Source organism: Rhinatrema bivittatum, chromosome 1 (genome assembly GCF_901001135.1).
Source record: "Rhinatrema bivittatum chromosome 1, aRhiBiv1.1, whole genome shotgun sequence".
Taxonomy (NCBI): Eukaryota; Metazoa; Chordata; class Amphibia; order Gymnophiona; family Rhinatrematidae; genus Rhinatrema; species Rhinatrema bivittatum.
In genome coordinates this window covers 350,010,215-350,027,060 of record NC_042615.1, presented here as the reverse complement: position 1 = coordinate 350,027,060, position 16,846 = coordinate 350,010,215, and the positions used below count along the sequence as shown (strand labels likewise).

The 16,846-nt window shown below is 41.1% G+C and overlaps 1 protein-coding gene across 7 annotated transcripts in view; it reads left to right on the top strand.

Annotated features, from left to right (window-relative positions):
* Nucleotides 1-16,846, top strand: part of SEPTIN11 (septin 11) — a 202,435-nt gene that overhangs the window by 16,370 nt on the left and 169,219 nt on the right. Inside the window, exon 1 of one of the 7 annotated variants that reach the window (XM_029599761.1) lies at nt 9,603-9,638. The exons of the other annotated variants lie outside the window; for them this stretch is intronic. Within the exon in view, the coding sequence (XP_029455621.1) occupies nt 9,618-9,638 (21 nt within the window). The 5' untranslated portion in view covers nt 9,603-9,617. Of the gene's footprint in view, nt 1-9,602; nt 9,639-16,846 lie in introns of those variants that run through there. 7 annotated transcript variants of the gene reach the window in all.

Sequence of the window (16,846 nt, the reverse complement as noted above, 5' to 3'; positions counted from 1 at the left end):
AAAGGCAAGCCTGCAGGATCATGGTGGTGTGGCAGTGTGTGTGGGGGAGGGGGGGTGGATGAAAGAAAACAGGGTCTGAAAAATACTCTTAGTCCTACAGGAATATCAATGGCCTCAGAGTGTGAAGTGTGCTCTTTCTGCCTGTCCTGTAACAGCAGCCCAGACCTGGCCTCCCTGGAAGGGCCCAGCGGGAATCTTCTTTGTGCAGGGGAAGAGTTGCATGAGGGGGTTGGGCCAGGAGCTGATGATGCTCCCTTCTCTCTAGGGGGAAGAAGGGCTGCCTCAGAGGCAATAAGTTGGCATATGTGAACAAGCAGGGGAACATGCACAGCCCCCGACCCATGGAGGAAGTGTGTGGGATACTCAGTTGAGCAGTGAAAAACCTATTCCAGTTGGCATCTCACATTGCAAGAAGGGGAAAATGTGCAAGCAGACTTTAGCAGGAACAAGTTGGATCCAGGAAGAATGAGAACTTGAGTCAAGAGGCATTCCAGACGATTGGGTGGGGGAGCACTAGCAATGGATTTTGTTGACCCAAACCAACATCAAGGCAGATGCTTTAATCTATCCTTGGCCCAAGGACATGCTTTTGTATGTATTCCCGCCTTGGCTCCTTAATAGGTAAAGTGGTGATAAGGATAAAGAGAGAGAATTGCATCTCTGAGATGATGCTGATAGTTCCGGATTGGCCAAGAAATCAGTATCACCTCTGAGATGCTTTCAAGGCCACATTAGCAAGATAGGCTGAAGCAATTGATTCTTTAATCCATCTTTTCAGTGGTAGGCAAGTGCCAGGGGCATTTCTGTGCACACTCTACAAGGATGCAGACTGCATTCTGGGCTGAAGCATAGTCTGTCTCCCCAGGTGAAATCTGCAGGGCTGCCACTTATTTTCCAAGCACTGCAGGCTGAACATGCAGAGGAAGGAAGAAACTGCCTTTTGGGTCAGGGGCCCTTAAGGCAGCCCTGCCTTCTTCCTACCTGGCCTGGGAGGGGGGGGGGGGGGGTACTTTTCTGTATCTTCAAGTATAATGGATTGGTCTAGCAGGAGGAAAAGGAAGGAAACATTTTTACCTGATACATTTTCTTTCCTTGAGTCCTGCTAGTCCAGTCAGGTCCTACCTGGGAATACAGGGCCTATAAGCAGAGAGGTTTGAGGCATCCAGTCCTCTCTCTTCCTCTGAGAGGACACAGTCTTGAGGATTTAAGAGGGGAGTACTTGTGCAACTTCTTTGGCAGGAGGCTACTGGCAAGGGCCTATGACAAAGTAAAGTCATGAAAAGGGTGTGCCCTCTGCGACAGCTGAGGAAAAGGGGGATACGGAAATTTTATCAGATAAGAAAGTTTACCATCCTTTTCCTCCTGCTAGACCAATCCAATAACATGCAGCACAGTAAATAGACTAAAATGTTACTAGACCTAATTACTAGTCTGTTACTGAAATCTGGACCAAAGAAACCAAATGGCATTATGCCTCCAGAAACTGAATCCAAAAAGCTGATATAAGCCACTGGTAATGAATGACTTACAGGCTGGTTCCTAATGTTGAAAACTGGTTATGGTGGTTTGACTTCCATCTTGTCAATTACTAGTTAGGGAGACTCCATAATGGTTGCCCTATGAAGGCTTTAGTCCTACCAGTCAGGTGGGAGAGATTTCTGTAATTCATAAATGGTGAAAAATTTGTGGAAATCTGTAGTCATACGGGTCAGTAACACTTTCAGAGCCATGGATAGTGTACTTTGTGATGAAATATGGATTATCTTCCTAACAAGGTGTTTATATATCATTCTTGAAGAGTGGTTTAAATTTTATGGGAATTATATTTGTGCTGAATTGTATTTTAGGTAATATGTCAAGCCCCAAGGAAGCAGAAGTGATGATTATAGCTGTAGAAATACTCAGACCAGGAAGCAGTATTTTTGTAGTATATAATTATTGCTGATTTATAGGTCTGTCCAGAAAATTCTAACTTTTCTGTACTATTTGTAAGTTATGGAAGTCACATACTAAGTTCATTCTTACAGCTGCTTTCAGTTTGACTGTCAGGGTGCCTTTGTGATGTTTATGCTGATATCCATCACATCTGATTGGCCAGGGATTCTGGTTCTAAAATGGTGCTTAAAGTTGCAAAAAAAAAAAAATGCATTTAGCATTGTTGGATGTTTATTTTAACAGTTGAACAAATAAAGATTTTATGTGGTGGTTACTTACCTCATATACTGTGGTGGGTGCATACTAAATGTGCTTTTATTTCAACAGGCAGACAAACTAGGAACAGCAGGAGATGGATAGCATGCTTTTGTTTCTGTAATTACTTCTACAAATAAAGGCCTAATAGCCTCAAGTTAGCCAAGCAAAATATAGGCTTGTTCACGATCATCTTGACCTTCCTATACTGTCAGTGTCTATTTGACCGAATGCTAAGAAGACATCCAGCTTTATCAGATTTGGAGTGTGGCTTATGGTGTACCTAATGGTGCTATTAGGTAAAGACCACCAAAGATGAATTTGAACGCAGATCTCCAAAATTTGAAATGCCTGGTTAGCAAAACAAGTTTCCATCAGCAACTTCCCTCGGGGGAAAAAAATGCCTTTTAAAATGCAAACCAGCTCTGACAAACTTTTTGTAAAAACGTCTTAACTTTGTTGCTGAGAATGTCCAGTGCCTTGAAGATGTCAGATTGGTGTTTTTCATGTGCCTGCCTTTTGTATGGCATGCTTTCCTCCATAAACATTGTAATGAATTGCTGAACAAAATGAGATACTTGGAACCATTTTAGAAGCTTGAACTTATAATGGCAAATTGTGCCTAGTATAGACACTATATATTCTCTGAACTCACACAGTGAATCTATGTGAGTGAATTGGCTGTTGCCCTAGCCCTTCCTCTCTTGCTCCTGCTCTTTCTTTTTTTTTTATTATTATTTTTGTAGCTTGAGAGACATGCTGCTGACCAATGATCTCCTGATAATCCGCCTTGTGCAGCGTGGAAGGCTTGGCGCTTGATCCTGTCTTCATTGGTAGACTTAAATGGGGCTGGGTCTGAGTCGGAAAGGGATGCAGCGTCAGACCTTACCATCTGCAGGTAGTTTTTAAACCTCACTAAGAAATTGTATCCTTGTTCCTTGAAGGTCCACCAGTTTAAACAAAAAATAATAATAATAAATTACTCTTCCTTCCTTCCTCCCATGCCAACCTTACTGCATGGGAATCTGTTCACTGAAAGTAGGGGAAATCTTTTTTTTTTTTTTTTCTCTTTCTGACCAGAAGAGCTGCAGTCGCAAGGCAATCTCATCCCCCCCTTTGTCCTAGTTAAAGAATATCAGAACAGTGTCCAGCGAAGGAAGAATCTAATTCCCACATAAATTGGTTGGTGGTGTTGAAAGTAGTCTCTCTGAGGCACACTTAACTTGTTACTAAAGGATGTAGTGTGTTGGGTGACTTTTCTCAGAGACACTGAACCGTTGCATTCAAGGTTTTGGAATGTTAAAGCACCTGTATTACCCAAAACATTTTGGCTGATTTAGTTGTCAGTTGAAACAGACCTTAAGATTTACCTTTTTTTTTTTTTTTTCCCCTGAGGGATTGAGGACTGGAGGAGATGGTGAGAGAGGACTGGCTGGGGGTACACATTTGCCAGGGAAGAAATGCACTCGCCATGTACTCCTTTCATATCACGCCTCTGAAAACAAATTATTGGCAGGGCAGTGATGGGAATTCATGGTGAGTGCTTTTCATTCTTGGCAAGCAAAGACCTGGAGGAATTTTTTTTTTTTTTGTCTTTTCAAACCATGTCTATAGAGCAAATGGTCCCTGCAAGGCTGAGTGACTGCCAACCTTGTTGCTGATTTTCATCCAAGTGAACACATTCCAAGCTCAGTCTACCCTTAGGTCAGTAACAAGTATGACCATCTGTATGCTTTAGGAAGATATCTGTATATGGGGATTTTTGCATGCTGATTTGTTTTTATGAAATTTCCTTTGGTTGACTTCTGTATTTTGGTGGGTACAAGAGTGATTTTGTTTTTTTAATAACTATAAAGGAATATATAAGATGCTCTTTAGAGCTGGTTTTCAGCTACTGCACGTGCACTGCCATGTGGAGGGATCTGGTTCTGCGTTTTCTTGATTGACTGGACAGTAAAACTAGGTGGGAACAACTCAAAACCAATGTTGGGGGAATATTTCTTCGGAGAGGGTGGTGAATGCTGGAATGCCCTTCCAGAGGAGGAAAAAAGAAATAGGTATCCTAAGAGATGCATGAAGTCGTATGAACACATTATGTACTGCTTATTCTCTGTGTTTAGGTCTCTCGTTCATCCTCTTTCTTTTTGGAAGCTCTGAAGTTACAGATTTCTAGTCAACAGTAGCCTGCCAAGTTTTGGATTTATGTAGTGTCTTTTGGCCCAACAGGATTGACTTATGCTTTAACATGTCAGGCGGCTCTGGAATGGATGGCGTGTTAGTACATTGCTGACTCTCTAATTGTATGTTGCTCTCTACAGGGATAAAGCATATGGCGATGGTGACTGGTGTGCAATATGAGAAAGTGATTTGCCCTGGATCGCAAGTGGCACCAGATGTACTATTTTCCCGTAGACACAAAATGAGAATGGCCCCCTACTATCATCAGTGAGGGAGAACTTGAGGTTGTAGACCAGAAACTCTTAAGTCCTAATTCTGTACTTTAACACAATAGGGCTCTTTTCTGAGCAGTGTATATCCTTTTACAGCTAAGGAGAAAACTTAAGACTTAGATTTATCATTTTGCTATAAATTTTGCTTGCGAGGCGCCTATGACTTAAAAAAAAAAAAAGGCGGGGGGGGGGGGGGGCATGGTTAGGGTAATTTTTGAGATACCATAACACGCATTAAATGTCAGACAGGCTTTTTGAGAGAGAGAAACTCTTTAAGACTCTCATAAGTAAACTATTTATACCAGTGTAGGAGGGGCAACTAGTAACTTGAGTGAGGTTTTGGTGGTGGCCTAGGTTTTGGGGGGAAGTTTTACATGCACAGTCTGATTTTTATAACCAATACAGTCACATCAGTGAAGATTTGATGAGAGTTGTACAATGTACTCTGTCTAGTTTTTAGACAAACTAGGACAGGATGGAGGTAGTCCAGAGAAGAGTGACCAAAATGGTGGGGGTTTTTCCATCAAATGACTTATGAGGAGAGGTCGATGGATCTAAATATGTATACCCTGGAGGAGAGGAGGTGCAGGGAAGCTATGATACAGACCTTCAGATACCTGAAAGGTTTTAATGATGCACAATCGACAAACCTCTTCCGTTGGAAAGAAATCAGAACTAGGGATCACAAAATGAAACTCCAGGAAGGATGATTAGGAACAAATATCAGAAAATATTTCTTCAGAGAGGGGAGTGAATGCCTGGCTTGTCTTCCGGAGGAGTTGTTGAAGCCAAAACAGTGAGAATTCAAAGGGACATGGGATAAACATTGTGGATCCATAAAGGCTAGAGAATGGGAATGAAGAAAAGCATGCATGGGGTAACTTGCTGATGTGGCTGTACTATCCTTAACCAATAAGCCTGGTAATTTTGAAACTCCAACCTTTTCTCTGCTTCAACAGCAAGAAGTAAAGGGGATTTGGATTCAGACAGCAACAAACAAAGGCCCTGACTTTATCAGTCTGGGAAACGAAGTATGGGGAGTAACTTGCTGGACAGACTGGACCATTTGGTCATCTTCTGCAGTCATTTCCATGTTTCTGTGACTATCCAATTATCTACTTAGCTGGCTAACTCCCTCATTTATCAAAATGCTATAAGGCGTTTTCGCATGCGTTAAGGCCTTCTCGCACGTGATAAGCCCTTAACATATGCGAAAAAGCCTTTAACGCATGCTATAGCACCATATCATATGGTGCAATGCAACTCCGAAAAAGAGGAGGAGTTGGGGGCGAGAGTGGGCTAGGTTTACCATTTTGTGAAGCCCTATTACACGGCTTTAACGCCGATTTTAGCTACGTTTTCAGTAGCCTTAAGCTGTGCGATAGCTTGCGTTATGGCTGTATCACCCATTGCTATGCTTTTTGCTGATGCCGGTTTTGGTATCAAGCTAGGTTGAGAGAACATTGCACAAATCTCATCTTTGGGTGAGTGTCCTCACTCCGAAGGTCATCAAATCTTCACTAGAGAGCACTGTTCTGTTCGTATGTCTCACTTTGAATGTCAAAATGGCCCCTAACCCCTACACTAATACCTAAACTTCACCTCTAGTTACTAGGTGGGCTTCCCATAGGGATATAAATACCTATCTAGTGTGTGGACATTATGACTATTCATATTCTCTCTCTTTCTCTTCCCCTCCCCAGTGGTGGTATGTAGGAAATACCACATTCTGGCACTTATTTCAAAGTGTGAAAATTATCACAATTTGCGGTAACTTAGCTCTTCGCATAGGTATTAGTGCCTATTACCATAAAACATGCCTCTTTTTCTATCGCAGGTGATATTTAGTGCATTTTGATAAATCCAGGCCTAAGTGACTTAGCCAGCTAAACAGCATGTTACATGTGCCGTCCACAGCAGACCCGTGGCGTGGCCCCTTCACCTTATTACACAGACTCCAGCTCCTGGTTCCTCCTCGCTGGCGGCGGTGGGCCACCGGCTCTATCCTCAAGCTGCCTCTGGCTTCGCCATGGTCCCCAGCGTTTCAGGTCAAGATGCCATTGCTTGTCAGGCCTCTCCACGTGGTCCGCAGAGAGACGCCACTACCTGCACCACGCCCCTCGCTGATCCTTATGAAGGGCCCGCGGCAGGAACCTGGCTGCGGCCTCGGATGATGTCAAGCTCGCCAGTGTATTTAAGCTCAGGCCTCGCTCCATAGCATTGCCTTTGCAACAGGTCTCCCTGCTACCTGAGAACTCGTTGCTGGTAGAAAATCATCTCTACTCTTCGTTCCTGACCCTGTTTTCTTCATTCCTGCCCTGTCTGTTTTGGACTGACTCTATGGATATCTACTTTTTTTGGCCTGACTACGCTACTGCCTATCTCCAGACCTGGACCTCTGCTACGCCTGACCTACGCTATTGACTTCTCTATGATCAGATCTCAGTATTGCTTGCCACGACCTCCGCTTTGCCGCTGGCCCTGATTCAAGCCTGTCATTGACGCCTCTCCTAGCCTCCTCCCTGGATGTGGACTTATTAGGCTTCAGCCTACCTTTGCTCGAGGCCCTCAGCTGATCTCCGTTCCATTGGCACCCGAGTTCCAGTACCATATCAATCCAGAGTGGGACTATGCCACCTATCGTCTACTGTTTCTGAACTGAACCAGCCTCTCTCACTAAACAACCTCAAGGCCCACCTAAGTCCTGCCGGCCCTGGCACCCAAAGGCTCAACCCACAGGGAATGAGGGCTGGTATAGGTGAAGCTCCAGCAGCCTCAGCCTTCAGCCCACTCCACCTGCCGACGGTGGGGACTCGTAGGTTCTTATCTACGGGTTGCGTCAACCCCACCTCTGCCCAAGAGTCTACCTCCGATGCAACACAGCAGCCACCACTTAGCTGGATAAATCCTACTAATCCAGCTAAGTAGTTTTTAAATATTGGCCTCCTTAATGATAAAGGAGATGTACAAGGATTCAAGATGCAGCTTAGAGGCAGAGTGTGCTGTTAACCTTGTCTTGCCCTTCTTTTTGCAACCCATGTTGAGGTAAGTCTGAGGGCTTTCCCTGCAGCCCCACTTGCTTTGACCTAATGCTCCTGTTTTGGGGTGTAGCGCTGGTGATAAGAGCCATTGGGGAGTTCTGGAAGGGAAGGTTTGTTTCCATCCTCCCCTGGCTTGCTGACATCTCTAAGCCCAGCAATGAGTGCCTCCAGCTGACCCTATGGTGGTTAGGTTTCACCCCAGGTGACCAAGTGAGTAGCCATTGGATGATGACTGTGTACTGTCTTGGGTGCCAGAAACGCAGAGAGCAGTAGAATACACGTGAGTCCCAATGCGTCAGCTGATTCTAGCTTCCAAAGAGACTCTGTGGCCCGGCAGGAGGAGGTTGTACCTCAATTGGCTAGTAACATCTTTCTTCAGGAGTCTTTCAGTATGACAAGACTCAGTTTTCACTCTCTAATCCATCTGGGAAGCCATTGAAGGTCTTGGGAAAATTATTTCTGTTCAAGTTGGGATTTTGCCCCATATTAGTACATTTTTGGAATCCTTAAATTCTAAGGAAGAGTTGGTCTCTCAATTATTGGAAGTTAAAACAAGCTTATCTCAAAGCCCTTTCAAGAGTTTGATTAAAGAAAATGTACAACTTTCCAACAAAATAGAAAACTCGGAGAAGTCCTTAAGGTGAGAGAATTTAGATTTTGTGAACTTTCCCTGTGGTTTCTCCTAGGGACATGTTTAAAAGATACATTATGGGGGTACTCAAAATTCCAGAAAATACATTTTCCACCTATTGCTAGAATATGACTTGCCTCCTAAGAAAGTTCCTGAGAACTTCTACTCTCAGCTTCTTTCTCCAATATCAGAAATCTTTAGATGTTACAGCTTTACTAGAAGAAACTTCTGGCTCTATCTGCAAAACCTTCTACATTGCTGGTTTCCCAGGTTTTAGACTGATAGACTGGCTCTTCTGAATTTATTCCAGGTGCTGCATTGATTCTTTCTATAATGTGTGGTCATGGCATTTCTAGATGGGGCAAGATCAACTCAAAAGGAAAAATTCCTTTTGAGACTTACAACTGGGGCCTCAGTTCTTAAATTTGCTTACAAATGTGTTTAATATAGGAATAATATACTTTTTTTTTCTTTAACCTAGTCAGCTTTTTTTTTTTTTCTTGGCTAATAAGATTTTATACTCACAAAACCCCTGTTACTGCACCCAATTCCTCTTGCTAAGGACTATCACAGTGCTTGGAATAAGTTTTATGTAGTTTTACCACTTTTTTGTTTTTATTTAAACAAAACTGGGATGCTTGTATATCAAGATCATTGCAACCATTGGTCAGAATGTTGTATATTTTTCCAGATTTATTAAATAAACGTTTAAATCAGTTGAAGCCAAGTTTGTAAATTATTCAAGAACCAGATGCAGAACAGAAAAAATAAGTTTAACCACTATTTATGGAATATGGGGCACTTCAAAAGAAAGTAGAATTTGCTTAAAGGGGCACCATGTTTTCTGTACCTCCAGAGTGACATGAGAGATTAAAAAAAAAATTATATATATACTTTTTTTTTTTTTTTTACTACTTATGTGGTATCAGCTTGTTATTAACTATTATGTTATTAACCCCATATATCTTAATCCAAGTTAATTCGACCTGTTCATTGTAAGACAATTACTTGTCATTGTTATTGTTTAGAATGTAAACCGAATTGATCAATAATTCTGTTATTGGAAAGTCTGTATAGAAAAATGCTAAATAAAAAATAAATAAAAATCAGCTTGTGATATATATTTTTTTCTTTTTCAAGATTATCTTGATCAATATATTGGGAAATTGAATGAATGAAAATAAAAAGATATGCAGAAAGCCAACACTGCTACCTTTTTGTCCTAGTGGCTTGAAATGTTGGAATTGGTTCTTAAATCTTCACTCTGTGTGCTGGCTTTGAATACTCTTGGAATTTCTACTTGCCATGTGTGCTTGTGTCTGCAAGGTAAAGTTTTGCATTAAAATTCCTTTGCGCTGGGGAAGGGGGAACACATGCAGACACTTGCACTTATGCTGACACCCCCCACCCCTAACCCCTATGAAACTGTGCTTCTGACATTCTCTGCTGCTTTTCCAGACTTCTGTAGGGTTGTGGTTTTTTGTTTTGTTTTTAGTGCCTGTTCTTTGCTCAGCATATTCACTGTGCTTTATCAGGCCATTTGACAGTTAAGTTTTCTGAGCTATTTGCCGTGAGTGCACGATACCTCATTCGTTCCCTGTAATATAACAGGGCAGCTGCTGAGGCTAGCAACAGCTGCTGAAGAAGTAGCGAGCGCTAAGATCACTCTTCGCAGACAGAAGAAGCTGTGGCCAGCATCTGATAGAAAATTAGAATTGGCAGGCATTATCGGTAAGAGGCAGGATGCTGGCACGTGCAGTGTGGATTAGTTTAACATGCTGGTGCCTGGACATGTGTGGTTTTTAAAATTAAAGAAATTAAAAATGTTACTATTGGTAGATTTGGAGCAAAAATATTTGAATATTTTGTGCTATTCAGAGGTAACAAAGACCAGACATGATCAAGGATGAGGTTGCTATGGGAATAATGTAGAGAAGAGCTTAACTGTTAATGTATGTTCTAAATGCTGTACACTGCTGTGATCATTATGTGAAAAAGCAATTCATAAAACTAGGAACAGATGGAAATGACCTTGATTTTTTTACAAGACAGGGAGCAATTTTATTTTATTTTTTTACCTGCCCATTGAATGTATTGGAATAGTTTAGCTTTTCTGATAGAACAAGTTGAAGCTCGTGTGCATGTTACAAGGTTTTTATTAAGGTATTGTTGTGTTTGAAAGCTTGCAAATAGCTATATGCTGCACAACTTTAAATGCCTTTATAGCATGAAGTTATTTTTACTCTAATGCAATCAGCTTTGAACAGGCTCAAGTCCCATAACAACAGAATGTGTCTAATAAAAACCCTTTGGGTTCAGGGAATGACAATGGAGCTGTGTGGAAGAACATAATGAAGCGAATTTGACTTCTTGCTTGAAATGTGAAATTCTGGTTACAAACCTAAAAGGATTTAAACTTTTTTTTTTTTTTTAATCTCTCATGTCACTCTGGAGATATAGAAAACATGGTGCCCCTTTAAGCAAATTCTACTTTCTTTTGAAGTGCCCCATATTAAATAAATAGTGGTTAAACTTGTTTGTTTTTTTTCTGTTCTGCATCTGGTTTTTGAATAATTTACAAACTTGGCTTCAACTGATTTAAACCTTTAATAAATCTGGAAAAAATACAACATTCTGACCAATGATTGCAATGATCTTGATATAAAAGCATCCCACTTTTGTTTAAATAAAATAAATAAATAAATAAAAAAGTAGTAAAACTACATAAAACTTATTCCAATCATTGTGATGGTCCTTAGCAAGTGGCCATTGCATAAAGGTAGCATATAACCTCTCCACTTTCATCCTTTCAATCATTGATACCATGCTCCATAGGAGAAGGATGTCTTTTTACTCAGAATTTCAAAATGTAGAGGAAATGACGTCATCGGGGTGAATGGTAGCTTGAGACTGAGCTCCTCTGTTAAGCAGCTTAATCTGTGCAATATCTTGGACATCCCTGAGCTATCGTAACTTTTTTTTTTTCTTCAAAGCTTTACTTTTAAACAGCTAATGATGTCTGTGAAGAGAAAATCCATGGATATCTACAAGTTTTTGTAACCGAAATCTGCTGGGGACTGTGAGGTCGCATCAGAAACTATGGCACCCAGAGAAGGATCAGGGGCGGCAGTAAGCCCCGATGCAATATCTGCGACATCTGGATCTGACTTACCTACACATGAGGAATTTCGCAGTTGGTTTCGTGACCTATGGCATGATATCAAAGCGCATAAGCAGGAGACAACAGCACTTATTACAGAATTAAAAGATGAGATATGGGCTGAAGGATTGTAGAGTCGGACATTAAGAGTAGATGTGCCCATGGAGGAATTGCAGTGCATTCGCAGGGAGCAGGAAGCTGCAAAAGCCGAGACAGAGTTGCTTTCTGAAAAGCTGGAAGACCATGAAAATCGCTCACGCAGAAGTAATCTACGGTTTCGAGGTATACCGGAGTCTTCAGAATATGCTAACTGCTCCTATGTAGTGGTTAAGCTTTGCAACACTTTATTTTATACCAGCAATAGCCCTGATGAAGGCCAACTACCTCAAATTAAAATACAGGGCGCATCACTTGTTGGGCCCCAAGATCGCCAATAAACTGCGAGATATAATAATGTGTTCCACTTTTATACTATCAAAGAGTAGATCTTAACATGGCCCGAACACAAAGTGTTTGGCAGTGGGAAGGTCATGAGCTGACTATTTTTGCGGGCATCTCATCAGTTACTCTGAGGAAGCAAGAGCTGTGGAAGATCACGAGCCTGTTATGTAAAGAGTGCAACGTCATTGGCGGCACCCATTCAGCTTGTGGTTTGCTCTGAATGGAGTTTCTCACCATGTGAAGTTGTCAGAAGAAGCAGCAGTAATACTAAAGGATGTGGGATTCTCTGTGCCCAACTTGCGATCCAATCCAAAAAGAATGAGGCAGATTTGTGATGAACTTCCATGGTAGTAACGTGTCTCAAAGGGAGGAAGACAGCTGAGACTAGATAAAGAGGATACCTCTGAATTTTAAGATGCCACATGAGTAGCGTTGTTCATGAGACTTTTATTTTTCTCTTTTCTCAGGTCATGTTCGTTGTGTGGCATAGCAGCTGCACTCTATGGGGGGGGAGAGCATGGGATTTATGGGTTTACTTCTTTCTATTATGGGTTGTTAGCCCACTAGTTTTGTAGACAGGGATACACATGGGTTCGTTCCATGGGAGGATATGGTCTTTAAGGAGATCCTTTTTTGTAGAGTGTTTAATGGCATAGTGGTGCTTTAGGTATTTAAGTAGACATAGTAGCTTCCTCTAGAGACATCGTTGCATGTAAATGGTTTCAATACTTTAAAAAAGTGACGTCTTCTTTATAAAGAGACTCCAAGCGGCCATTGTATTCCTGCAGGAAACTCATTTAAAGCGGAGATATGAATCTTTAATTATTACATCTAGATTTCCTTGTAGATGGCTAGATCCCATTTGGCAAAGTATACTGGGGTGGGTATTTTGATTAGACAAGATGCACTTTTTGAATTTAAATCTTGTTCTGATCCAATGGGAGGTATGTCATTCTCAGTGCTCTTCTAGGGGGAGAGCTATGTGTTTATGCAGCAAACTCACATCAGGGGTCTTCAATACTTTTACGGTAGTTCTACAGGAGAAAGTAGAAGGGATACTGATCATTGGGGTGACTTCAATATTACTTTGAATCCTGCTTTCGATAATTCCTCACATCGCAGTGTTGAAACCCATCCAGCTAGAGATGCCTTAAGTTTTAATCTCTCAGGGGAGTTTGATTAGATGTCTGGAGGGCCAGATACCCTAAATCCAGAAATTTCCCTTTTTTTTTTCATTTCCTCACCAGTCTTATTGTTATCTCAATTTTTTTTCCTGATTGATAAGGGTGCTATAAATAGGATTTTGCAGGTAGATATAGAGCCAGTGATGTGGTCAGACCACGCCCCTGTGTGGATGACCATGCCATTTGTGAATTATGACAGGGCCATTGTTACTGACAGCTGAATGACTTTTTTGTCAACAAACTTAGCACTGCCATTCAAGATTACCTAGAGGTTAATGATACTGGTGACACAGCTCTGATAGGGGTTTGGAATTGTTTAAAAGCTGTAGCACGTGGGCACCTTTATATCCAAAGTCTCTTATGTAAAGAAAATAAGGGCAGAGGAGCGAAGGCAGTTACTGGCTAGGATTTGCCACTTGGAATCTTTACACAAACGGTCGCTATCCTCCTCAGAATATCATCAATTGCTTGCATGCTGGCAGTGATTGGACAGATTAGACAGCATTAACAAGTGGGCAGTGGAAGCAATCTCGTCAAATTTATTTTGAGGGGGCCATTAAGGCAGGGAAATTGTTAGCACGTAAGCTGAAAAAACAAATGGTACAAAACAATGTGGTTAAGCTCAAGGATGCGGATGGGAAACATTAACTGAGAATAAAGATATAAGGCAGAGATTTCTACAGTTCTGTTCTGAGTTTATATAGCCCTAACAATATACATTCCGAGGAAATAAGTTCTTATTTGGAACCAGTATCTTTATTTGTGGTGTTAGAATCGCAGAGGGCTGCTCTAGACAAAAATCAGAGTTTGAGATCTCTCTAGCTATAAAATCCTTAAAACCAGGAAAGTCACCTGGGCTTGGATATACATCTCATTTTTATCAAAGGTTTGCTCACGTATTGATTCCCCCACTCACTAAGATGTATAATTCCTTATGCTTTCAGGATGCCTTATTGCCCACCTCTAATTTAGCAAAAACCGTTTTGGCAAAACCGGGCTGAGACCCTTCTGTGTGCGACTTCTATCAGCCAATATCTTTCATTAAAGTGGGCTTAAAGATTTTGGTGTAGATCTAGGCTTCGCGCTTAAATGGTTTTATAGCTAATATTATTCACCCGGATCAAGCTGGTTTTATACCAGGTCAAATGGTGCTGATAAACATCTGTAAAATAGTAGATATGTAGAGAATGAAAAAACAGCATATTCCCTCCTTATTTCTCATGGTTGATGTGGAAAGCCTTTGATCTAGTTCACTGGCCATTTTTGTTTGAAACACTGGAGAAGATGAAGTTTGGGGAACTACTCCTGCAGTGGATACGTCAGCTGTAAACCAGTCCTATAGCTTGTATAAAGGTAAATGGGGGGGGGGGGGGGCTATTCTGATGTGTTTTTAGAGGGCAGGGGTACGAGACAAGGTTGCCCTTTGACTCCTCTCCTGTTTGCCCCCTTTTTTTTTGAGCCATTTGCTACCAGGATTCGAGATGAGGGCATTAAGGATATCATGCTTGGGGCTTTTTCTTCAAAACTGTATTTTATTTGCAGATGACTTTCTTTTCACTTTAACAGATTCATTAGTCACTCCCAACAACAGTGAGGGAAATGGAAGCTTCTAGCTCTGTTTCGGGGTTTTGAATTAATTGGGACAAATTTGAAATACTGAATATTACATTTCCTAGTGAAGGAGAGAAGATGCTTAGGGGGAAATTTCCATTTAAGTGGGCAAATCATAAGATGAAATATTTTGGGGTTTATATAGACAGCAGGCAGGATCTATTTAGATTAAACTATTCTCCATTAATGGCTGATATTTATAAGGATATGGAGGAATGGAGCCATTATTATATTTCTTAGTTGGGGAGAATAGCTACTCTTAAGATGAATGTGCTGCCACCTACTAGCTATCTTTCAGTCTCTTCCAGTGGGAATACCTGCTTCTGTGTTAGTGGCAGAATAGTTGCTGAAATTTGTATAGGGGAATAAACAACCCCGGGTGGCCAGGTGAGTGTTGCTCTTACCTAAATCTAGGGGAGGACTGGGAGTACCAAATTAGGTTTGGTACTTTGCGGCATCCAATCTCTGGGCAACAGTAGATTAGCATCGAACAGAAAATCCAAAACCCTGGGTAGTACTGGCCCAGGCTATTGAGGGCAAATTGCCTCTCTCATTAATTTGGCAGCCTAAACATGCCTGAGAAATTACTAGAGCCATATCTCCATCTTTATCGCTCGCTCTTTCGGTGTGGGATCAGTGGCATATTCTTACTTGGATCCAGGGATCATCATTATAGCACATCCCCTTATCGCCATTTCTTACCTGAGTTGACAAATCCAGCTTTTAGAATATGAAGATCTCATGGGATCTTAAGATGGTAACATGTATGGCATCTATCTAGGCTTGTTACTTGTAGTGATGGAAAACTATGATCTTCCAGATCATGCTATGTTTTCCTATCTGCAACTATGCCATTTTCTGTTACAAGCTAAGCTAGGCACCCATTGTGTACAAAGGGTATCTTATTTTGAATCGCTTTGCAAAAATGCAGATAGAATGAAAAGGACTTTCCAAACTTGTCTTGTGTTTGAATCGTGATTTAACATTTAAACCTACCTTTGTTAAATCTTGATCATGATTTGGGGTTTGAATTTTTTTCTGAACAGTGGTTGGCCATTTTCCAAGCAACAGGTAAGCAGTTAATCTCAGCACATATTGTTGAAAATGGCTACAAATTGATGTACCATTGGTATAAGACACCAGTTCATCTCCATAAGATCATTTCTTCCCATGCAGATCTATGTTGGAAGGGTTGCAAGGTGTTGGGCTCTCTTTTTTTTTAATCCATTTATGATGGGAATGTCCACGTATATAAAGCTTATTGGAGAGAGGTGACCCAGTGGATAGGAGTATACTTTAATTTAAAAGTTTTTCTTAAAAACACACTGCTTAATGTCCCCATTTTGCAAGGAAGCAGGCACAAGCTGTTGGTTTGGCATATTTGTGTAGCTGCTAGATGGATATAGCAGTGCTTTAGAGGGAGTCAAGGGTTCCAACCTCTGTGAAACACAAGCAAGAATTGAGAGGGTGTACATTTTATATAGGATCTCTGCTGTCCAACACAAGTGCTTGCACAATTTTGAGCAAGTAGGGTTTCCTTATGATTTGTGGAGACAATCTATGGTTGAAACTGTCTATTTCCATGGCTTATCTTCATTGTATACATTGAGCTGTAGATAATCTCATCCTTAACCTTTTTTATTACAAACAACCTTTGTATATCTATTTTAGAGAGTAGGGAAGGGGGGGGGGTGGAGGGTCTCTTGGAGGGAAAGAGGTTGCTTGTAACTCTTGGTTTAGTATATAGTTCCAGATTATTTGGTTAATAGATATTTGGTATCTGCTTCTTAATGTGGTGAAGAGAAGTATGATCTATGCTTTTCTTTATGCACTTCTATTTTATGTTTATTCATTTGTACAGCAAGAAGCATGATTCTTCCACTTATATATGTCAGGAAAACATGTTTTCTTAATGATTGTATTTTGGAAACATGTCTAATGCTTATTCATGAAACTTAATAAAATTTTCAATTAAAAAAAAAAACAAACTTAAATGTAAAACTTGGCCATCAAAATAGCAACCTGTGCAAATGTATGATACTCTTTAGAATTCAGATGTACTGATCCCATATGTCCCAACAGCAAGGCTTCACCCTGGAAGGGTGGATGGGTTAGCAATACATTATGTAAAGCGGGTA